Source organism: Caretta caretta, chromosome 10 (assembly GCF_965140235.1).
Source record: "Caretta caretta isolate rCarCar2 chromosome 10, rCarCar1.hap1, whole genome shotgun sequence".
Lineage (NCBI taxonomy): Eukaryota > Metazoa > Chordata > Testudines > Cheloniidae > Caretta > Caretta caretta.
The window spans coordinates 66,240,897-66,265,471 of NC_134215.1; the positions used below are offsets into that span (position 1 = coordinate 66,240,897).

Genomic DNA, 24,575 nt, shown 5'->3' on the forward strand with positions numbered 1-24,575 from the left:
ACTTTTGTTCCTTTTTTGGCCAAAAGGGGAAGTGTCTTCCAATTGGGCTAAGCGTAGAGCTGTATTTATCCCATATGCAGCCATCATGAAAAGATTTTGTTGCTGTGAGCTGAAAAAGCATTTTACTTAATTGATAAAGACCACTCAGTAACTACAGGATGCCTCTCTCTCCTGTAACTTTTTAAAAACTGTTACTAATTGTATTTTTTTAAAAGAACAAATTACAGGATAGATGCATACAGCTAGTTATTGCACAGTCTTTGAGTGATTCTTTCAGCATCTATATCTGCTATAAGTATTAAAAGTCCTCTCTAAAAGAAAATATGGTCTCTGTGTTTTCTCACCAAAGTATGTGCAAATGATACACAAGTTGGCCATCTCTGTGGACCTGGAACATGGCTGACCCCATTTCTTCAAGCTGTCTACCTCTTTGTACAGTACATTATTATGGTTAATCTCCTTATTGCATTTTTCAAGTAAGTATATTGTTACTTTCAGATAATTGTTAATCTGGTGATAAGTACATATCTAATTTGAATAAACTAACTAAAAATAGTTTGGTGGCCTGATGGCAGTGGAAGGCACTGCTGTTTTGGTGGCTGTGTGTTCTTCAGGTGCTAATCTTGATCCATTACTCTTCAGCACTGTAGGGACAGTCTGCCCAGTTCCTAGGGCAGAGGGATTGTGTTACACCCTGCTCATGATGCTATGCTTTCTGAAAGCACTGTGTCCAGCCCAAAATTGCAGGGAGGCTAAATGTAACAGAGGGGAAGGTAAGGGAGGGGGAATTTGAGGGCACCCCTGCCCTCTTTCTTCTCTCCTTTCCAAAAATAAAAAAAGAACAAAATTGGTTCTTGGGTTTATTGCTCCACTGGCGTAACTTCATACCCAGAATGTTATTCCAAAGTACAAATGTTTGGTTGGTTTTCTTTTTTTTTTTTTTTTTTTTTTTAAATAAGCTTGGCTAGGGATAGCTATAGAGAAATTTAAAATCAAATTTTGTTTATCTTTCTAATCCGTTATTTTGAAAAAGCATTTGTAATAGTACACAGCTCATTAAAACTGAAGATTTGCTTAATCCATGATTAGTAGGCCTGTTTCCAATTTGCAATAATTAGTGGGTTAGTATACCAGCCCACATTAAAGATTAAAAAATCAGCCAGATCATTTTAATTTGAAAAAATGAAATTTGACCTAAGTGAACTTCTTTCTGATGAAAGGGACCAAGCAGAATAGGATAAATGATTTTCCCCACACCCCTTAACTACAAACCAGGCAATACACAACCATGCAAGATCTCCACAATCCCTGTCTCCCTGTTGGGCCTGGAACCAGCTAGCTTTACGCAAAAAGTATATAGATCTGGTGAGGGATATTCAGTGCATCTGTCTGGGATCCTCCACTGGCAGGACTCTTGTGGGAGTCCTGGCTGAAGTTTAAAAGCTGCTGTTCTCTGACAGAATGTCAGGACTACAACGTTCTGTCCTGCCTATGGGTAAAAATTGCTGGCACAGCTGTCCTTGCAAGCACAGGGGAGTACAGTTTGCTCTAACTCTATCTGGAGGCATGAAGCAAATCTATATTACTAATAACTTGAATAGCATGTTACAGGGAAATCATAATTCTTTCACTGAATTGACATATCTGAAGGCACAGTGAACTACAAACACAATGGCACTAAACTGGGAGGAGTGGTAGATACGCTGGAGAGTAGGGATAGGATACAGAGGGACCTAGACAAATTGGAGGATTGGGCCAAAAGAAATCTGATGAGGTTCAACAAGGACAAGTGCAGAGTCCTGCACTTAGGACGGAAGAATCCCATGCACCGCTACAGACTAGGGACCAAATGGCTAGGCAGCAGTTCTGCAGAGAAGGACCTAGGGGTGACAGTGGACGAGAAGCTGGATACGAGTCAACAGTGTGCCCTTGTTGCCAAGAAGGCCAATGGCATTTTGGGATGTATAAGTAGGGGCATTGCCAGCAGACCGAGGGACATGATCGTTCCCCTCTATTTGACATTGGTGAGGTCTCATCTGGAGTACTGTGTCCAGTTTTGGGCCCCACACTACAAGAAGGATGTGGAGAAATTGGAGAGAGTCCAGCGAAGAGCAACAAAAATGATTAGGGGACTGAAACGCATGAGTTATGAGGAGAGGCTGAGGGAACTGGGATTGTTGAGTCTACGGAAGAGAAGAATGAGGGGGGATTTGATAGCTGCTTTTAACTACCTGAAAGGTGGATCCAAAGAGGATGGTTCTAGACTATTCTCAGTGATAGCAGATGACAGGACAAGGAGTAATGGTCTCAAGTTGCAGTGGGGGAGGTTTAGGTTGGATATTAGGAAAAACTTTTTCACTAGGAGGGTGGTGAAACACTGGAATGTGTTACCTAGGGAGGTGGTGGAATCCCCTTCCTTAGAAGTTTTTAAGGTCAGGCTTGACAAAGCCCTGGCTGGGATGATTTAGTTGGGATTGGTCCTGCTCTGGGCAGGGGGTTGGACTAGATGGCCTCCAGAGGTCCCTTCCAACTCTGTTATTCTATGATTCTATGAATGATAGTCCCTTAGAGTCACACTGATGTTTTAATGTTGTTTCTTGTATTCTTGTTTTTACCTGGTGGCAGGGCAGTGTGCCCTGTATAGTACTTTAAGAAATATGATCAATACTAAATAAAAGGTAAAATTAAAAAAAAAAGTCCTACTTAAATATTACTTTTAAATTTCCTGCTTTAACACTGCCTGGAGAACCTGTTGCAAATTAATGCAGTTTAATTAGCAATCTAAATTAATAAAAAGCAAAGATGGTAAATGATGATGTCATTAAATTTAACTTGATAAGCTTATTTCAATTTTATTCTTCATTAGTTTTCCAAATATACTAAGTTTACTAGTATACAATGAAGTCTCAGCAAAGATTTAATAGCATTGTTTTGTGTTCTTATGTTACTAGACAGGGAAAAAAGAGTGCATTTTTTGTGTAAGTGTAACATGTATGGATTAGTAACGTCCTGCTGTACTTTTGCAGAAACACTTACCTGTAACAAGTCGTTGTTGCTAGTTTATGCCTACACATGAAACAAATCTCCACAAGTTTTACATTTCTGACTTTACTTCTGAATCTGCATACCTAACATTACAAAAAAAGTTTGTTAGATTGTCAAATTTATTTGACTTTAGGCTTTAGGCTTAGAACCATGCAGACTTTTATACTGAAAACTGGCATTTTCTCAGTTAATAAAAGTGGTCCTACGGTATTTTAATCATACAAATTGAGCTTTATTTATACCTGATAAGAAACTGCATACTTCAAATTTAAGAAATTAGGTTAGATGGTATAACTACTACAAGCAATGATTACATTTATTGGGCCAGCTTGCACAAATTACTGGGATATTGTGTGTGTGTGTGAGCCGCACTTGTGTATGCAGACAGGATGATTGCATGTGCAACTCGCTAGTTAAACATTTAACTGATTGTGTGTTTAATCTAGTTTGAACATACAGTCACAACACATAGGCATGCCAACATGCCTGCATTTTTGCCTTGCAGTTACAAACCTGCTGCTGCCAGTTCTGTAATGCCTCAGACAACTGGTGAATAATTACTGTGCCTGTGACTAGATAGCTATTCCTTTCCCAGTGGTCACCAGTTACATTATGATACTTAAATTTGTACAGTAGACTTATTCTTAGTGCATTACAGAAGGGATCCTAGAGATGAGAGGGTAAACATGCCCCCTGCCGTGTTCTCTCCACTGCTTCAGACCTTAGCATTTGTGAGACTGCTAAAATAGTGGCGAATTTTGGTGGTTAGTGTTGTCCATAAGGAACGGCATGGAAACAACGATAGGGCCATGAAGTCAGATCCTGATGGCTTCGTCACTACCAGCTCAGTCTAGACAAACAAATAACCAATAGGCAAAATCATGTGATTATTAATATCCTGAGCACCATTCCCAAATACAGGAAAAGCTGTGTTATCCAGTACTTTACCAACCGTAAAGCTCTATAAACCGGCATTTCTGATTGTCATTGAAAGTCCAGTTTATAGTCTGGTCTGTGTGGGTCCCCGGAAGCAGCGACACGTCCCTGCTGCTCCTAGGTGGAGGAGTGGCCACAAGGGATTTGGCGTGCAGGAGGGGATGTGGGGCTGGAGTGTGGGAGGGGGTGCAGGATGTGGGCTCTGGAAGGGAGTTTGGGCATGGGATGGGGCTTGGAGCAGAGGGTTGGGGGCATGGGAGGGGTTTCGGAGTGCCGGATCCGGGCAACGCTCACATCGGGCAGCTCCACACAAGTGGCGACATGTCCCAGCTGCTCCTAGGTGGAGGCGCAGATAAGCAGCTCTGCGTGCTGCCCCTGCCCCGAGCGCAGCCTCCACAGATCCCACTGGCAGAAAACTGCGGCCAGTGGGAGCTGTGGGGGCGGCGCCTGTGGGCAGAGGCAATGTGCAGAGCTGCCTAGGAACAGCTGGGACATGTCGCTGCTTGCAGGGAGCTGCCTGAGGTGAGCACCGCACAGATCCGGCACCCTGCACCCCCTCCCGCACCCAACCCTCTGCCCTGAGTCCCCTCCCACAGCCAAACTCCCTTGCAGAGCCCGCACCCCTTCCCACAGCCAAACTCCCTCCCTCTTAGTTACCGGAATTTTTCACTTACCAGCACCCGCCATTCCCCCAACATGTCGGGTATAAAAGGTTTTACTGTAATAGTCTGTAAGTTGAAAGAACAACTTGCCATATTGGGATAGCCTTCCCTTGATGCACTTCTAACTCCTATTTAAAAATTTAATGAGTTACTTTTGCAGTAAAGTTAAAATACACAGTTATGTACAATCTGTACATTCCCTACAATTATGCCTTTGTAAAATTCAGAAAGCAGTAAAATTGCTTCTGATAGTTACTAACATCTAAAATCTTTGTGTTAACACTTTTACGTTTTCCCCCCTTCAGCAATGTATATTTACAAGTAAAGGCAATTTCAAACATCGTATGGAAGTATCAGCGCTATCATTTCATTATGGCCTACCATGAAAAACCTGTCCTGCCTCCACCTCTTATTATTCTTAGTCACATGGCTTCCTTATGTTGTTGTATATGTAAAAGAAGAAAGAAAGACAAGACTTCAGATGGACCAAGTAAGAACAAATTTTATCCAAGCAATTATTAGTTTTCCTTGTTTTTCTGTGATTAAAGTAAGTTGTCAAGAAAGTGATGATAACTCTTTGGTTACTACTCTTCGTTATAATGCAAAGAGAGCACAATATAATGTTTAATTCATTAATAATGAAGCAGGCAACTTGTTTATATTTTATTATCATTTAACTAATGTAAAGTGGTTGAGCTCTCTTGCATTCTGATAAAACAAATACCTTAAAAGAACTTAAAAAAAAAAATACTTGTGGGAGTTAGTTTGTAAGTCATTTTATGGGACTGAACCACAACTATTGTGTCTGGCAATTTCTACTGCCATGTTACCAGTAACATTCTATGCCAAGCCTTAGATTTCAGTTCTGTCCCATATCCATTAAAATAATCCTTCTGTTATTGCATTTGGAGTTAATATTGGTAAATTGAGCACTAGATTCCCATTTATATTAAAACTGAATGTAAAGTAGTGGACAACTTGGAGAAAATAGCTGCCTATTTGCATGACACTGTGTGTAGGTAAAATAAAACAGTCCCTTGCCCTATTTATCAGTGTGTCCAATTTTCTGATGAGGGTCATTCTTTTTTGTTTTCTTCTTCCCATCCTGTTTACTGATTATTTTCATATATTTCATTATTTACTATCTTTTCACACTATTGTTTCATTTTGCTAGTAGTAGTTCCTTGTAAGCCCTGGTCCAGTTTTCCTGTTTTAAAGTAGTTTTACAAATATTGACTTTATACAATGCTATATTTCTACACTCTGCTTTAATTCCATTTAGATTTAAATAAATCTTGCAAAGACATCTTACTTTCATGGTGTTTTGTAGTGTTGGTTAGATTTTTTTTTTTTTGTAACAAAACTGTGTTCTGACAGACAATTGGGTTTTCAGTTAAACAAAATTTTTTCATGAATAGTATCTGCTTTCCTTGGAAAACTTCAACTTTTTTTTTAAATAGAAACACCCAAAAAACAAAAAGTTAATTTGCCATGACGCACTGTGGCTTGGGGCTCGGCAAGAGCAGAGACCATGGTGTATTGTGGAAGATATAGTCTAGCCAGGGAGCTCAACCAAAAGAAGGGAATGGCAACATGAGGCACCCAAACTACAACTCCCATGATGAACCTCAGTGGGATTTCATAATTGAAATTTTTGGTTTCCAACCAAAAAATGTGGTGTTTTTTTTTCTGAAAATTTTCAGTTTTCAACTTTTCCCCCCCTGTTAAAAATTTGAAGTTTTCCACCATGGGTAAAACCCATTTTTCAACCAGCTCTAGAGAGCTAGGTAGCATCCTCATTTACCCTATCTCATTGATCAATGTGGCTACTTATTTCAAGCATTTGTGATGTATCATAGCCTACTAATCTCCTGAAATGTTGCTTTCTCTTTCTTTAGAACTCTTCCTAACAGAAGAAGACCAAAAGAAACTTCATGACTTTGAAGAGTTGTGTGTTGAGATGTATTTCAATGAAAAAGATGATAAATTCCACTCTGGAAGTGAAGAGAGAATTCGAGTCACATTTGAACGGTAGAAAATTTATGTAGAAACGTAAACATTTAAATTAAAACCTGTTATCAGGAAAAGTACAATACATATAGCTGCATGTACAAAGTATTCATGACAGTGTTGCAGGACACTTTTTCTTGGCTACATAGAAATTATTACAGACTGTTTTATGCTGTCTATATTCCTGACACTTGCTCGTGCATAGCAGACTGAGACTTTGTCTCTTTAAAGAGGTCTTCTCAAATGTATTGGAATGGGTGTTAAACAATAGTACTGTAGGCAAGTTGCTGATGTGCATTTGTTCCTTGTTGCTTAAGTATGTACAAGTATCCCTTTTTCTACAACAATCCACTGAAATCAATTAAGCTACCCTAAAATTTACAAATGATACATTTTCCTTTCTCAAACTGTCAAAAAGAAGTATAGCAAAAGTGTTTCTTCTTTACAGTTTGAGAACAAAAAGCTTACCTTTTATAATTTGATTTTTTTTTTAGGGTTGAACAAATGTGCATTCAGATAAAAGAAGTTGGTGATAGAGTCAACTACATCAAACGGTCATTGAACTCTTTAGATTCTCAGATTGGCCACCTACAGGATCTCTCTGCTCTCACTGTTGATACTCTAAAAACACTAACTGCACAAAAGGCTTCGGAAGCCAGCAAAGTCCATAATGAAATTACCCGGGAGTTAAGCATTTCAAAACATTTGGCACAAAACCTTATTGATGATGGTTCTCTCAGATCTTCAGTATGGAAAAAACACAACATCGGAAATGTGTTTGGTTCTTCTTTTCCACAAGGAGACCTCGAAAGTAGTAATGCTTTATTATGTAACATTTCTATGCACAGTGAAAGAGATATTCAACATAAGACAATTGGTCAGGATTTAGCTCCAGTTTCCAGGGGGGGAGAACTAAACTTTCAAGAGGCAGGTTCCTCAGGCAGTGCCTTATTTCCAAGTGCTGTTTCTCCTCCAGAACTTCGACAAAGATTACAGGGTGAAGAGAACTCAAAATCCATTAATAAAAATAAAAAATTAGGCAATTCATCAAACAGCGTGCCACATCTAACATCCCCAACAGCTAAATTATTTGTTAGCACTCCATCTCAGCCGAGTTGCAAAAGTCAGTTGGAATCTGCAGCAAACAATGAAGCAGCAATTTTGTCTAAGGCTACAGAAGGAGATACTAACGTAGAATTTGGTGCATTTGTGGGTAAGTATAACAAAGTAGATTGTGAATGTCCTGAGGTCATTAGTAGCTGCTTTTATCCTCTTGCTTCTGGCTCTGCTTGCCTTGCTTTCACCCAGCCTTGTGTTGAAAGTGGAGGATATGTTAACTGTGGTTTTATTCATGATGAAGATGACACTAATGATTACAACTGCAGCAGAAGAAGTGATACATATGGTGAGCAGTCCTCTGAGAACAGTGTCCAAAAGAAGTTACCTCTGTCATCCAGCAACCAAGCATCAACTGTAAACTGTGACCCAAGTGGCGGTTCACATGAAAAATTGAATGTTAAAGATGAAGTTTCCAAAAGCCAGCATGGTCAAGCAATGGAACCACCATATAGAGATTTAAGTTCTAACATCATTACAGGACTACTTCAGAAACAATGGACCAAGTCGAAACCAGAAGGTTTGATTTACCAAGAATTGTACGGTATTTTGGGTTTATTCTGGTTGCAGGTGACTTTATTCTACCATTGTGCTTTGCTGTTTTGCTTTAAACCTTTCTATTTTCTCTAAACTGTATGGATATTTTTTAACTTTAAAATTATCATTTCTTTATAATTCTGTCACATAGACAATATTTTTCCGACAAACATTGGACAGCTATTGACAAATAACAGTTTCTTAACAATGTTAGCAGCTCTACAGCTCAGGTGAACTCTCATAGGACTAATTTTAAGGTCCAACTTTTTGTCCATGCAAAAAATATTGTCTATTTTTGAGAAATTGCAAAAGACTTGTTTTGGCTAATGGAATCATGAATAAATATCTTTGTGGTATCTGTGTCAAGCTCAGGGATCCTTACTATGCTATCCTCCTCAACACTTCTGTGACCAGGATCTACCACTGTTATCTACAGTAATACTGTAGTAGTACAATAATATTTTGAAAACTTTCCAAAGTCCTTGTTTGTTCCAACGTTATGTGCTGCTTCAACTTTTACGTAACAGTAAAAAGGTGCATGTTTTTATTAGATTCTTTAGACACTCTTTGATTCATAAAACAGTGGCAGATTCATTTCAAAAGTAGGTGTTGGTTTACTAACTAAATACTGTAAATTAGAGACCAAATACTTTAAATTAGACCCAAAACCATGTAGAGGATCACAGTCTTAATCTGTCAGGCACCTGTGCAAGTGTTATCTTGCAAAAGCAATTGACTAGGGGTATCCTAAAACATATTTTCCAAGTGATATTTACTATTTAAAGTTAAGTTTTAAATTTAGACAAGAGGTGTGTTCTGATGCCATTATGTTTAGGTGCTCAAAAAGTAATATTTTTTTGACTTGTAGGCGGGTGGCAAGGCATTTAATTGTAATCATTAACAGGGTTCATTATAATACAGAAAAACCTTTATACTTTATTAGTTTGTGGTGGTGTTTTTTTAAAGCAGAAAACACAAAGGATTTGAAATCCGACTGTATAGCTCAGTCAGGTCTTTAATTAAATGTACCACAGCACTAATAAGGATAAGTATTAAGTATACTTATTTTACTTGAGCCATGCCTTCATTATATGGTCCTTTTCTCTTCTGGAATTTAGAATATACTCTTCATCCATAATATATATGTTTTATAGAAATTCAGATGCGGTATAGCTTTATATTGTCAATCAATTATGTTTGTTTTCATTATAAAACCATGCGCATTGGTGGAATTCTGAAAATATTTCCTGTAACTATTAGGATGAAGTGTATATTTTAAAAACCTACCGCAGGAAACTCTGCTTTTTCTATACTTTTCACATTTATGTAAAAATAGTGAGACTCAGAATATCAAATAAAATGGTATATGGAAGTTTCCTCTGAAACTAATCTAATTTATTTTCTTGAAGGAGTAATATTTTTAAATTGTATGGATTTCATTTCTACACTTTTTAATGTAGGAAAAGCAACAGTTCCGTATCTTTACTAACCCATCGTTTATATCTATTTACTTCAGAGTTCTTCATTATAAGTCTTTCTCAATGAAAACACTGGCAGCATTTATTACAGTTTCTGTCCCCATCATAATAACAATATCTGGCATGTTCCAAATTTTTTCAGTGTTATTGTTGATACTGAATACTCTGTTTTTCAATTTACTGGGTCAAAGGTCACAGAGACAGCATGGAGTTGCAACAATTTAAGGAGTCAGCGATTAAAATTAAAGAAAAAAATGTTAATATTGAGGTAAGACTGAAATTTTTACTTTCAAATTGAAATCAGTGGTTTCATGTGGACATTGACATCTTTTTCATGTATAGTTTGTAGTACATTGTTGAAAATATAAGAATAGATTTTTGCAAAACTAATATGAAAAGAAATTTACTAACAATCAGTAACAATGCAGCCTTAACTATGGAGGAACTACTGTTGCTGAAAAATATGAAACTAGTAAATATTTAACAGGATTTGATGGTATGTAACCTCACAGAGGCCAACATTAGTCCTGCCATTAAATAAATTAAAAATGATACCTTGACTTTATTAGAAAAATAATATAGATTCCAAGGCCAGAATGGACTGTTGTGATCATCTGTTCTTACCCCTGTATAATACAGGCCATACACTCTGGAGATTGTTTTGGGGAAGTTGTATCTTTTAGAAAAACATCCAATCTTGATTATTACATTATCGACATATCAACATTGCTATAAAATGAAACACTGCCAATTTGAAATTCATAACTTAAAAGCAAACTGCAGTATTGAAGATTGAAATTCACTATTTGTCTGCATGTCTTACAACTTGTAAAATAAGATGACATAATGTAATTCACTTCCTCTGGCAGACAGTTTCTTTTAAAATTGTTCACACCTAATTCCAAGGAGAAAATCTTACTTCTGAATTAACTTCAAGATTAGATGGTTATCTGTGACCAACCTTGTGATGGACCCTTGCTATTAGAGCGTGAATAGATGGTGGATGTACTTTGCACTGAGCTAGCCAAGAGTATTACTAAAAGATTGTACTGAATGCTGATATAAAGTATGCATCTGTTTGTTACTGGAAACGTCCGCTTTAAATAGTCAAGACTCAAGACATAACTTGAATTTCCACTGAAAGTAAGAGGTGGATATGGGAGGGATATCTTAATCTATAGCTACTATAATGTGGAAGATCCGGTTTGCTCATTGTAGTAGAGAGAATAGGGAACCACTTGTAGTCATGTCAACAGATTCTCAAATAGATGAGGTGAGGCTTTAAATATGTAGTTGGGAGAATTCCAGTTTAGTGTACATTCATAACGCTTCTAGAAAACTGGAGTTCTGAAGAGGTTTTTTTATTTTTTTTTTTTTTGTTGCTGAAGCACTCAATTAATACAATATGTGACCTTGAAACATTTTAATTTGTGTAACTCAGTCCATTATATCATTTTCTTCCACAGGAGCAACAGGAGGACTTTAAGAAAGCTATTCTGGAGGGGATGGAGATGACCAAACATCAGGTATTTGGGAAGCCTTTGATTTTTGTTACAGTTGAGGAACCATTGCATCTGGCTCGGTGCTTTCATTCATGCATGAGTTCTAAAATGAAGTATGGGAGAACCTCAAGAATCCCTGGTGTGAAGAGGAAAACTTTGGAGATAGTGGAGGTTACACCAAAGAGCGGAAGCACGTTGATACTTATCTGAGTGAATCACGTTTTTGATTTGCATGTTCATAGCCCCACTCCCCACAATTGGTGGCAGTTGCACCATAGTTTAAGGTTGAATTTCTTTCCATTATAATTCCATTCTCAACACTCCCACTTCCTTTCCCCTTTCCTCCCCCCCAAAAAAACTCAAATCCTTACACCCCCTCACATAGGAGTCTGGTCTATGACCAACCGAGAATTTCTCTCCCAAATTTGAAGTTAATCTAACAAACTGTTCATAAATGATTATGCCCTTTTTAAAAAAAAAAAAAAAAATGCTTAACCAAAATTAGCAAATTGTTCTAATTATTGTTTGCCATATACAAGCAAAAAATCTGAAAGGATGTAAAATTAATCTCAAGTTTTACTGACCCAGGGCCAGATCTCAGGCAAGCTAATTAAAAGTTAATGTTTAATTGCAAGTAGGATGCTAGGTGCCTGACACCCCTGTTCCTTAGATTGTCTTCAGGAGGGAATCCCTTCTCTTGCAGGCTTTACTGCTGTTGGGAGCATTGGAGAATTTTAGCTAGCCCAGCAATCTAGCAAGTTTTGTAAAGCTGGGAGCTAGCAGGTCCTCTGCAGTACTAGAGGTACTTAAGCACCACAGGGGATGGGATGTGCAGAACTTCTACCTTGGTGAAGGAGGGCCTGCAGTTGGGGGCATATTGAATAACAGAGGCGACAACAGATTCTGTGTAGGTGCTTGAAGCTGGTTTCCCTTTGCTCTATCTGTAGGCAAATGCTCCCTCTTCACCTTTTGGAGGCTGCAAAGTCAGCTCAGCACATCAGGCTGGAGCACTCTAGCTGCAAGTCTCTAGGGACCAATGTTCCCTCTAATTTTTCCCATGCATGTGCGGAATGAATTTTGTTATGTGCATCAATATGGAGGTGATGTGTGGTGGGGGTGGGGTTGAGTGTGGAAGGGAGCTCAGGGTTTGAGCAGATGGTTGGGGGGGAGTAAAGGGGAGGAAGGTGAGGGCTCCAGCTGGTGGTACAGGCTTGGGGCTGGGGCCAGGGATGAGGAGTTCAGGGTGCGGAAGGGGGCTCAGGGCTGGAGCAGAGGGTTGAGGTGGGGGGGCAGGGAAGGGCTCCAGCTGAGGCCGGGGATGAGGGGTTTGGGTTGCAGGCTGCCCCGGGGCCACGGTGGGGTGAGAGGACTCCCTCCAGCCCTCTCTCACTGCAGTAGCACCTGGGCTGGGTGGGGGGAGAGGTGCCTCTCCCTGGCCTCAGCAGCTCCAGGGCTTGAGGAAAGGCGAGCGCCTGCGTGGCCCTTGATAGGCTGCTGCACGGCCGCGTAGCTTAGAGGGAACTTAGCTAGGGATACCTGTTTTCTGGAACCAAACACCACTGAACAACTTCTTGATATTGACAGCTCTGAGCATTTCCAATATCAGTAGAATCAGGACATGTACCATGGCTTCCTTTTTGAGCATACCAGCATTTTCAGGACACTTAACAGAGTTACACTTTGCTTGATTGACGGGGAGATGGGTTCCTACTTCTAATGTAAGCACTACAAAGCCATGGCTGCAAGACACCAAATGATATAATGATGATAGTGAGTAATTGAAGCCTAGATACCGCAATGAGACTGGAGCTATGGATGACACTCACTTCCCCCTCTAAGTGCATACATAAAATTTCTGTTTTGGAATATGAAAGAAATAATCTTTGTCAAGCCAACCTTAGAAGTAGAACTGCTTTTAAAAAGGCTTACAACTTCCCAACAGTGAAAATCAGTCCAGTTCACAGTCTTCCAAATTCTATGCCTCTGCTCTTTAGAATCATGGATCTGTGGATTTTATTAAAGTAATCTTTGGATTTCAGGTGACTGGTAGTGTGCTCTAGAGCTGAAATGCATGAACATATATGAATATATTCTGTGATTAGGTAGTATCTCTAATTTTTTCTAGAAAAACAGAACTTTAAGTTGAATATTGTTTTGAGGGCTGGCTGTGGCTCTGCATGTGTTCAGAAAATGTTTAATTATCGTTAAAACCTACCACCTGCACAAACTGAGGATGCACTTACTCCCTGCATAGGCCATGATGCCGCAAAGATGTAATGTGAATAGTGTCACTGACTTCTGTCGGACTGCTCACATCCTTAAGATGAAGCACAAGCACAAGCCTTTAGTCTTTGCTGGAGAAGGTATTTAAACAATTGGATTGATCAATGCCAGACTTTCTAGTAATCAACCCAAATAAGTGTCTCCACTTTGGTCTACTAAGAGTCAGTTTGTGTATTCCTTTTCATTCCATTTTGGCTTTCTTTAAGCCTGTAAACATTAACCATGTCTTTGCTTGTTATTTGGTGATCAAATGTGTTAAACATATGCAGCCTCTAAATTGTCATGTTAGAGGTAGAGAAGTAGTGTTAAGATTTTTCTAGCTTTCTGGAGAAGATGACTTAGAATATTTAAATGACTTATTGATGTCTTTGAAAATTAGTTTTAATTTGTAACACTGAATTATACAATGGGAGCTGCTAATTCACTTTTTACATATGGCTACAGTACATTTAAAACAGTGCTATATCAGTGTCAATTTACTTTACTTTTCTTTAGTAGTAAATATTCAGAATCTGGGGTGGTAAATCCTAAATTCATATTTCCTTTCAAAATTTAACTTGGTTTAATTTTACAGATTTTAAGAATTAGAATTTGAAAAATACAATGTTAATTAACTTATAAATTGTACCATAATTAAATTATATTTGAATAGTCTAATAATATTACCAAATATGTACAGATATGAGTAGCAGAACTTAGTGTTTCTAAAGGTGTGAGATGTTTAATACATTTTTCAGTTATCTTTGTTTACTGTAGCTCTTTTTATTTCTCCTCAAACATATATCTAGTTTTTATTACTTATTCTAAAATTATTAGAATCAAGATAGCTATAAATAAGTGTTTATCTTTAAAATTTGTACTGAATTAACAAGAAAGCATGTGTGATTTTAGCAAGCTGTAAAGGTACCCTTAAAATGTATTCATGCTGTAAATTTGAAAGATGGTACGAGAGAGAGAATAGTTATATGCTGAACACTAAGCAAATTGCCAAGCTGCAGGAAGGGGAAAGTACTTCAGGAATGATGACTCATAACAATGTATGTGTTTATAATACAGGCTGGTCTTCAAGCTGATTGCAGCCTAAGCGAGGTTAATTCTAAAGATGGATTTACAGAATATCACAAAAACTCTTTGGCAGTTCATTCAGAACAATGTAAGTGTGCTAATTTTTCTGGTAGTCCAATTTTATCTCTGAATTTTATAAATGATGCATAATACTTAATCATTATTTCAAAGGGTGCATCAACATAAAAATCAAACTTGTCTCTGAATGTATATTTAACCTGCTGTTACCTGAAACACCAGAGTACTCTTAACTGAGAGTAGGGAAGAATCTTCTGTATATTCTAAAAGTTTTTAACTTTGTGCATTTGTTTAGTCAGTTGTACTATTTTTTCCAAAGATAGTCAGGTTCCCCTGTTCATGTACTTTTTCACATAGTTACACTGAGGAGAGAATCAAGTTTCTTATTAAAAAAAAATAAAAATAAAAATTGAAAATGTAACCTTTAAAATGACAAAAATTACAGGGAGATATAGATGTTACTACTTGAAACTAATAATTCATCTATTTACAAATGACTAGATTTTAAGGTGAGGGTGTTTCCTTTTAAACTTACTTTACATATATGTTTCAAAACATTTTGTTTTTGTCCTTTAAAAGACATGCCGAGTTACACATAGTAAATTTTGTGAGTGTTTAAATTCTTTTTTGGGGGGCTAGATTAAATGGCTCAGTTGCTCACTTTGTTAGGAAAGATTTAAGACATCCTCTATTTTGGTAAACACATACTTGTCTGGTTCTCTTGTCAAATTGTAAATTCATTTCTTTTCTAGTTCACAACAAAAGTAGAAGAGCATCAGCTGAAGATACTCAGCAAGTAGACTCTAAGGCTGCATTGCTCACGGTTTGTATACTCCAGTTGACAGTTTTATCAGATTTCTCAAATAATTTCTATAAAATTATAACTAAAATAAAACATTTTATTGAGATACAGTTTAATACCTACTTCAGATGTAGACCAGTTGACATCCATTAGTGGTATTCACTGTGAACTTGCTTGCCTAGTTAAAATAAAAAAAGTGTACCTCTATAAAACTGGGTTCTGTCTGTCTTCTGAGGAGATTATGCTCAGTAAGAGATACATTGCAGGATTTCAAAGAGGGCTTTTACTAGACAGCGAAAGAAAAGGAATCCAGATCTGACTATATCCATCATTGCCCCAATCTCTTGACACATGCTCCCTGCAGAACTAGATTCCCTACTGATACTCAACAGTCGGGTCAGAAATCATCATGAGAATGCTGGGAACATATGAGTGTTAGGTCTAAAGGAAATCAGTATGAAGCTGAAACAAGGTGATGTACAGAGAGGAAAAAAATAGATGGGCTACATGGAAGAGTAATGCTCAGTTTAGGGTGTTCTCCAGTAAGTTCAGGAGGAAACAGCAGAGGTCCTGTTTTGAGTGGGAGGAAGGATAAGGATTAGTGAAGATTATTGGTACAGTTCTGTGAGGATAAGCATTAACTTGTGCTGCTTCACTGTTTTTATAAAGAATGTTCTCACTCAGAAGTAAAAGGGTTTAAATAATCCACTAAATAACCATGGTGGATATAGTCACCTTTTCTATTGTGTTAATCAGTTATTTGTTCTTGTATATCTTAATATATTATCCTTGCAGTATGTTATGATATCCTTCCACTATATTTGAATCTTTCACTTCAACTACTTTATCAATACAATCCTGAGAAATACTGCCAGTAGTACCTTTATTTTCATATCTTAACAAAGACTATACAAAGCGGTTAAGTAAACTCATTCTGCTTTCAGTATTGGGGGAAAAATACTTGTCTTTTTTTCTTTTTGATTTAAAGGATTGGTTACAAGGTAGACCTTCAAGTAGCAATCAAATGTAAGTAAGTTTTCTAATCAGTAGTGGTAGAATTGTCCAAATATTTTCTGATGCACTGTTATCTTTCTTTAGGGCTTTGGTTTTTAATTTTGACATTTAAGTTACTATGGCAGTGGCTCTGAAATATTCTAGTTGACTTAAAAAATAAATATGAGAGCATGAATCTCTGAAGTGTAATCTCTAAAAACTAGAAAATGGTAGGCATTTTAAAAATCAAAGGGAGAACTGAAACACCATATTGCAAATAGTCAACTATTTTGCAGTGGATCAAGTCTTACAATAGTCTTGCATTAATGCCCTTTTAATTTTTTATATGCCACTGGAGAACAGCTACATTGAACTCAATGAGCAATAATTAAACACAAAGTGAAAAAGCGAATAAATTATGTTTTCATTAAATTGTTTACAAGCATGATTTGTTTCATTTGAATGACTGCTATTCATGTAAGTTAAATAAAAGAGCTGGCCTGTGGTATTTTTCCCTAATAAATGACTAATTTTATTCATTGAAACGTATTGACAAGTTCCATTTAAGTTAATGGAGCCACACGTATGTCTGAGGGTAGAATGTGCACCAAAATAAAATGGCCTAATTTAGAGAGACCAGATGGTGAGGTAACATCTTTTATCGGACCAACTTCTATTGGTGAGAGAGGCAAGCTTTCGAGTCACATCTCTGTCTCTCTCTAATACCCTGGGACTGAAAGGGCTACAACTACACTGCATACATGGTCTAATTTGACGCTAGCACTAGTTACTGAATATGTGTTTTTAACTATATATTTTTAGCTTCCTGGATCCTTAACCTACCTTTTATTGTGAATCCTTCCCTGAAACTACTCAGTTAGTATATTCATTAGTAATTCATCCCATTTAGTTAACTGTTTGTTTAATAAAGCCATAGGTTTAATAATCTGATAATTGAAATAGAAACTGTGAACCAGGTAGTTTTCAATTCAATATCTCTGTGGGATTTGGCTATTGTAATGAAAAGGTGATATGCTGTCATACATGAAGAGTTTATAGTAATGCTTTGACAACATATAAATACCTAATCGGGGGTGTGTGTGTGGGTGTGTGTGTGTGTTTTAATAATTAAGAAACTTGCTACTGTCCTTGAAAAGTAGAATAAAGTAGTAAAACAATACTGTAAGCTCCACAAAGTGACTCCAGGCTGCTGTATGAAAATCATAAAGAATAAAAAAAGTGGCTATTTTACAAGTGACATCCAATACTTTTGTGTGTCACACTCTTTCTCTCTTTTACAGGCCTTCGGAAGAAGATGCCTTGAATGGTAAGCTTTTTTGCCTTAATGCAAACAAGCGGACGAACATTGTCAACATACACAACACATGTACTGCATTTTCTAATATGAGAATATATTTAACATTTGGTAGCAGAAATGAATTACAAGATGATAGGATATGGAAATGAATGAAGGTGAAAACCAAACAGAATGTGACTCTTATTTTAGAGTGCTAGAAAAAAAATGTAAGTTATGGATTTTGAAAGCAGCAATTAGCGAGAGAACTAATTCTTTTTTTTTCTGCTTGTGGAATGTGTGCTCTTTTGCATTTTTGAAGGCGTAAAAGTGAGTGTTAAATAGTTATCCTCAGTCGTAGACATACATGACTAATACAATCCATAAGTGTCATAAGGTTTAAAAAAATCATTCATTTGCACATACAGGCTTCATAATTTATCAGATATTCAAGAACTAAATGTAATATCTGAGATTTGCAAAGCAACTTTCTTTTTTAGCTCAGTATTCACTTTGAGAACATAGGAAGCAAAAAGTAGAAGTAATGCACTCTTTGCATGTACTGTGTGAGGTTTTAAGGCACATGCTTGTGCAGTATTCAGTATCTCGTCTCTTTTTCTTGACTTTTGTAGGTATTGCTTCTCCTTTCAAGCCGATCATGGACACCACTTACTACTACTCAGGTCAGTATCATAAAACTAATAGTTTAAGTTTAAAAATTCACATTTCTTTTTATTAGGTCTGAGAGTTCATGATTTCTATAACCTTTCTCTACAGCTGTGGAAAGAAATAACTTAATGAGATTATCACAAAGCATTCCATTCACTCCTGTGCCTCCAAGAGGTAAGAAGCTTAATCTTTGTTACTGGAGTAGGTGGAAGGGAGGTCAGAATGAGGATTTAATATTGGTTCATTAAGAACTCTGGCAAACTTTAAAAAATTGCTCAATTATTTTTAATACAGAATGGGCAGACCAAACTTGATCAACCATTTTGGCAGCATCTCAAAAATAGATTACAGGACAATAAATAGAAGTCTAGTATCAGTATCTCACAAGACACTCCCAAAGTGCAGACTTCAATTATGTCATCACATCTTTACTAATGCAGCTTGTTGGCTTAAAGGAAACTGTATGACTTAATTCCAGTAGTCTTCAGAGTAATAAAACTTCTCTGAAAAGCATGATGTAAATTGTATGGAAAAGCTCTTCAAACTGACACTTTTTTCTGCCTTGTTATGCTTATTTCATAAGGTTTCCATCACTGTGGTAACTAGGCATGCTTTGCTCGATTTAAACTGTGTGATTAATACTTCCAATGAGAGAAGCAAAAACATCATGGTCCCCTGCTGGTTTAAGAAAGAGATTAGAGAGGGTTCTCCCAATCTGTTACGAGCTCCCAGTTGCATTAGAAATTTAACATCTTGATTTATCCATGTCTAAAGCATATTTATATATTTGCAGCCTTGTTTGTCATGAACTCTGAAAAGAAATGTACTATTGTACTGTGATGTTACAGGTGAGCCAGTCACTGTGTATCGCCTTGAAGAAAGTTCTCCCAGCATCTTGAACAACAGCATGTCTTCCTGGTCACAGCTAGGACTCTGTGCTAAAATTGAATTTTTAAGTAAAGAGGAGATGGGAGGTGGATTACGTCGAGCTGTTAAAGTAGCATGCACTTGGTCAGAATATGATATTCTGAAATCAGGACATCTTTATATCATCAAATCTTTTCTTCCTGAAGTTGTGAATACTTGGTCAAGCATTTACAAAGAGGACACAGTGTTACACCTCTGTTTGAGAGTAAGTTTTATTCTTGACAATTATTAGACATTGACAGGCAAAAATATTAAAAATAAATTTTCAGTAACTAGTATACAACAAAGTTCTGATGCTTCTAATGTTCTACACAATCTAGGGTGATCAGATGTCCCGATTCTATAGGGTCAGTCCCAATTTGGGGGGCTTTTTCTTATATAGACACCTGTTACCTCCCACCCCCATCCCAATTTTTTTATACTTGCTATCTGGTCACCCTAACACAAACCAAAGGCCAATTTAAACATTTCTTGTTCAATAGATTTTTATTTTGTGTCAAATAGTTCAATCTCTTGATACAGACGGAATTAAAACAGTTGTGTAGTTGTACGCAACTTCTGATAGGGAGTAAAAGGATTGACATTAACCTTCTTGCTGCTATTTTATTCCCCAAATTTTCCCCTACATTATTTAATGCAGTACTGTATGGATTTTCAATTGTAGGAAATTCAACAGCAGAGGGCAGCACAGAAACTCACGTTTGCTTTCAATCAAATGAAGCCTAAATCCATTCCATATTCTCCAAGGTAAATGTGTTAAATTATTCATGACACTGCACACTTTCTACTAGTGAAGTATATTTTTATGCATATTACCATTCGAAAAAAGTGCGTCCTGGGATTCAGTACATCTTGCAAAAACACTATTTAAGAAGTGTCAACATGCAAACCTTCAGCCACCACCTTGGGGAAGAATATTTCCTGTTGGTACTTAACAAGGACTAGGCTTAACTCATATTTTATAACCTAGCCAGATTTAAAAATTAAGTTTGTCAAACCAAAATATTTATCACTCAGCAACTGCATAATTGTCTTATCTTATTCGTTTTGGTAATATTTATGAAATATATTCTTTATAAGGTTCCTGGAAGTTTTCCTATTATATTGCCACTCAGCTGGACAGTGGTTTGCAGTTGAGGAGTGCATGACTGGAGAATTTAGAAAATACAATAACAACAACGGTGATGAAATAATTCCAACTAACATGCTAGAAGAGGTCATGCTAGCATTCAGCCACTGGACTTATGAATATACAAGAGGGGAGTTGCTGGTACTTGACCTGCAAGGTAATATACTTATTTTGAAATTGGGATTAGGGGTAAGGTAGGTTTAAATTTTCTTTACAGTGGCACCTTAATGAATTAGGGGACTGGAACACATGACTTATGAGGAGAGGCTGAGGGAACTGGTATTGTTTAGTCTGTGGAAGAGAAGAATGAGGAGGGATTTGATAGCTGTTTTCAACTACCTGAAAGGGGGTTCCAAAGAGGATGGATCTAGACTGTTCTCAGTGGTAGCAGAACAAAGAGTAATGGTCTCAAGTTGCAGTGGGGGAGGTTTAGGTTGGATATTAGGAAAAACTTTTTCACTAGGAGGGTGATGAAACACTGGAATGCGTTACCTCCTTCCTTAGATATTTTTAAGGCCAGGCTTGACAAAGCCCTGGCTGGAATGATTTAGTTGGGGATTGGTCCTGCTTTGAGCAGGGGGTTGGACTAGATGACCTCCTGAGGTCCCTTCCAACCCTGATATTCTATGATTCTATGAATTATTGTGAATAGTGTTTATAGCATTACATAATAATTTTGGTCTACTTTACTTGAATGAGCAGTGGGCTTAGCTGACATGCCAATACAATGCTGTAGGAAACACTTAGGAAAAAAGTTGAATTCTTATTTATGTTCTTAGGGTGTATACAATAAAAATACTAACATTTATGTGTTGGCATTTTCAGCCCATATCTGTAGTGTCTCAATTTATCCTCAAATGTTCATCAGACATGGAAACACTCATAGCTAAGATGTAGGAATCTTATTCTCTCTGGACAAAATTCACCTTGCATGCTGTTCAGGAACCACTTAAGCTTTCAAAATAGGGCTTGAATGGAATTTAAGTGGTGCATAGAGCTTAGGTGGGAGCCATCTGTACAGGAGTGAATATCGTCCCATAAATTTTGACTTTCTATCTTGATTTACGTTCTTGGTGATAAATTTGGAAATCCTTACTACTAAGGGATTCTGGTTTACAGTGTTAATCTATTCGTATACTGTATCCATTTTAACTCTTATATTTTGTGTAAAGGTGTGGGTGAAAATTTGACAGATCCCTCTGTGATAAAAGCTGGAGAAAAAAGGTAAGATTAATGTGTGTTGTTATAAAAAAATTAACCTGTATTTAATGTTTGACTTGGACAAATACATACCATGCTTGTGTGCTTTATTTTAAAGGTCATATGATATGGTGTTTGGTCCAGCCAATTTAGGAGAAGATGCAATCAAAAATTTCAGAGCTAAGCACCACTGCAATTCTTGCTGCAGGAAACTTAAACTTCCTGGTATGTGAGGTTTTTTATTCTTCTTTTTTTACCCTTACTATTCGTTAAATTGTGTGTAGCTATGTCACAAGTTGACAATTTAAAGAATTAAAGAATATGGAAAATAGTAACATTAATTCTGTAATTTCACCATAGTAATCTTGTAATGTAGGTTTCAGAGTAGCAGCCATGTTGGTCTGTATTTGCAAAAAAAAAAAGGAGTACTTGTGGCACCTTAGAGACTAACCAGTTTATTTGAGCAGATAAATTGGTTAGTCTCTAAGGTGCCACAAGTACTCCTTTTCTTCTTGTAATGTAGATTTGTGTTTTATTTCCTAGGTTTAAAAAAAAAAATTCTTCAAACATGTGTCAGTGCATGGATCACAATGTAGGTGTGAATGCACCTCATGAGCACAAGAGTGATTTTTTTTTAATAGCAGTGTCCAGGGCTCCTTAAGCTCCCATACCAGGGCATAAAGGCTGAGGCAGTCTTGGCTGTCCCTCAGTTAGCTCTTGCCACCCATGGCAGTGAGATGGAACACAATGAATGTCCAACCCACTACTCTCTTCAGAGACCCTAAACCAGTTCTTTTTCAAGCTATTTGTTGATGATCAGAGATCCTAGAAATCCTTTTGCCATAGAAAAATGCAGAAAAATATGGAATTTGCCTTTTTACAGAGAATCTTTTAGTTTTTGTATTTTTTTAAAAAATAAAAACACGTTAACTATTAATAAGGCTAAGATTTTGTCACGGATATTTTTAGTAAAAGTCACGGACAGGTCACAGGCAAAAAGAAAATATTTAGGGAACCCGTGACCTGTGACTTTTACTAAAAATATTCCTGACAAAATCTGGATCTGGGGGTCCTCACACCGCCTGAAGCGGGGCAGCTGCGCAAGGGGCTTGGAGCTGCCTGCAGCATCTGGGGGTCCCCTGCTGCCTGCAGGGGCTGCAAGCTGCGTGGTACCCCTGCCACCCACGGATCTGGGGGCTCGCAGCGGTCGGGCTTACCCCACTTGTGGCAGCCAGGCGGTCAGGAGCTCGAGGGGTTCCCCCAATGCCCGTGGAGGCCTGGGGGCGTTCGTTCAGTGGCTGAGGGCTATGGGGTTCTCCTGCCATCAGCAGCGGCTGGGAGGTCTGAGGGTTCCCACAGCGGCCGGGAACTGCGGGGTACCCCAGCGCTTATGGTGGCCAGGAGCTGTGGGATACCCTGCTGCCCGTGGTGGCTTGGAGCTCCGAGGGGAAAAAGTGAAATCCTTGCAAGCTGCATGGAAACTTTTTAAAGACACCAAAATAGAGGCTAAACTTGAATGTATACCCCAAATTAAAAAAGTAGCTAAACAACTAAGCTTAACAGCTAACAGCTAAGTAAAAGAAGCATTGAGAGGCAGAAAAGCATCCTTTAAAAAGTGGAAGTTAAATCCTAGTAAGGAAAATAGAAAGGAGCATAAAATCTGGCAAATGAATTGTAAAAATATAATTAGGAAGGCCAAGAAAGAATTTGAACAACAGCTAGCCAAAGACTCAAAAAGTAATAGCAAAAAAAAATTTAATTACATCAGAAGCAGGAAGCCTGCTAAACAACCAGTGGGGCCACTGGACGATCGAAATGCTAAAGGAGCACTCAAGGACAATAAGGTCATTGCAGAGAAACTAAGTGAATTCTTTGCATCGGTCTTCATGGCTGAAGATGTGAGGGAGATTCCCAAACCTGAGCCATTCTTTTTAGGTGACAAATCTGAGGAACTGTCCCAGATTGAGGTGTCATTAGAGGAGATTTTGGAACAAATTGATAAACTAAATAGTAATAAGTCACCAGGACCAGATGGTATTCTGAGGGAACTCAAATGTGAAATTGCAGAGCTACTAACTGTAGTCTGTAACCTATCATTTAAATTAGCTTCTATACCAAATGACTGGAGGATAGCTAATGTGATGCCAATTTTTAAAAAGGGCTCCAGAGTTGATTCCAGAAATTGCAGGCCAGTGAGCCTGACTTCAGTACCAGGCAAACTGGTTGAAACTATAGCAAAGAACAAAACTGTCAGACATATAGATGAACATAATTTGTTGGGGAAGAGTCAATATGTTTTTTGTAAAGGGAAATCATGCCTCGCCAATCTGCTAAAATACTTTGAGGGGGTCAACAAGCATGTGGACAAGGGGGATCCAGTGGATATAGTGTACTTAGATGTTTCAGAAAGCCTTTGAAAAGTTCTCTCACCAAAGGCTCTTAAGCAAGGTAAGCTGTCATGAGATAACAGGGAAGGTGCTTTTATGGATTTTAACTGGTTAAAAGCTAGGAAACAAAGGGTAGGAATAAACGGTCAGTTTTCAGAATGGAGAGAGGTAAATAGTTGTGTCCCCCAGGGTCTGTACTGGGACCAGTCCTATTCAACATATTCATAAATGATCTGGGAAAAGGGGTAAACAGTGAGGTGGCAAAATTTGCAGATGATACAAAACTGCTCAAGATAGTTAAGTCCCAAGCAGACTGCGAAGAGCTACAAAAGGATCTCTCAAAACTGGGTGACTGGGCAATAAAATGGCAGATGAAATTCGATGTTGATAAATGCAAAGTAATACACATTGGAAAACATAATCCCAACTATATGTATAAAATGATGGGGTCTAAATTAGCCGTTACCACTCAAGAAAGAGATCTTAGAGTCATTGTGGATAGTTCTCTGAAAACATCCACTC

The 24,575-nt window shown here is 37.7% G+C and overlaps 1 protein-coding gene across 2 annotated transcripts in view; it reads left to right on the forward strand.

The window, feature by feature from the left end:
* Positions 1 to 24,575, forward strand: part of TRPM7 (transient receptor potential cation channel subfamily M member 7) — a 130,678-nt gene that overhangs the window by 85,143 nt on the left and 20,960 nt on the right. The window contains exons 23-39 of one of the 2 annotated variants that reach the window (XM_048867305.2): positions 350 to 476; positions 4,949 to 5,133; positions 6,542 to 6,674; positions 7,148 to 7,866; positions 9,976 to 10,052; positions 11,251 to 11,310; positions 14,626 to 14,722; positions 15,405 to 15,475; positions 16,443 to 16,480; positions 17,749 to 17,774; positions 18,374 to 18,424; positions 18,519 to 18,584; positions 19,259 to 19,542; positions 20,002 to 20,084; positions 20,418 to 20,623; positions 21,639 to 21,690; positions 21,785 to 21,891. In XM_048867305.2, coding sequence (XP_048723262.2) covers positions 350 to 476; positions 4,949 to 5,133; positions 6,542 to 6,674; positions 7,148 to 7,866; positions 9,976 to 10,052; positions 11,251 to 11,310; positions 14,626 to 14,722; positions 15,405 to 15,475; positions 16,443 to 16,480; positions 17,749 to 17,774; positions 18,374 to 18,424; positions 18,519 to 18,584; positions 19,259 to 19,542; positions 20,002 to 20,084; positions 20,418 to 20,623; positions 21,639 to 21,690; positions 21,785 to 21,891 — 2,382 coding nt within the window. Of the gene's footprint in view, positions 1 to 349; positions 477 to 4,948; positions 5,134 to 6,541; positions 6,675 to 7,147; positions 7,867 to 9,975; positions 10,053 to 11,250; positions 11,311 to 13,540; positions 13,650 to 14,625; positions 14,723 to 15,404; positions 15,476 to 16,442; positions 16,481 to 17,748; positions 17,775 to 18,373; positions 18,425 to 18,518; positions 18,585 to 19,258; positions 19,543 to 20,001; positions 20,085 to 20,417; positions 20,624 to 21,638; positions 21,691 to 21,784; positions 21,892 to 24,575 lie in introns of those variants that run through there. The other variant, XR_012670261.1, reaches the window with a different exon arrangement.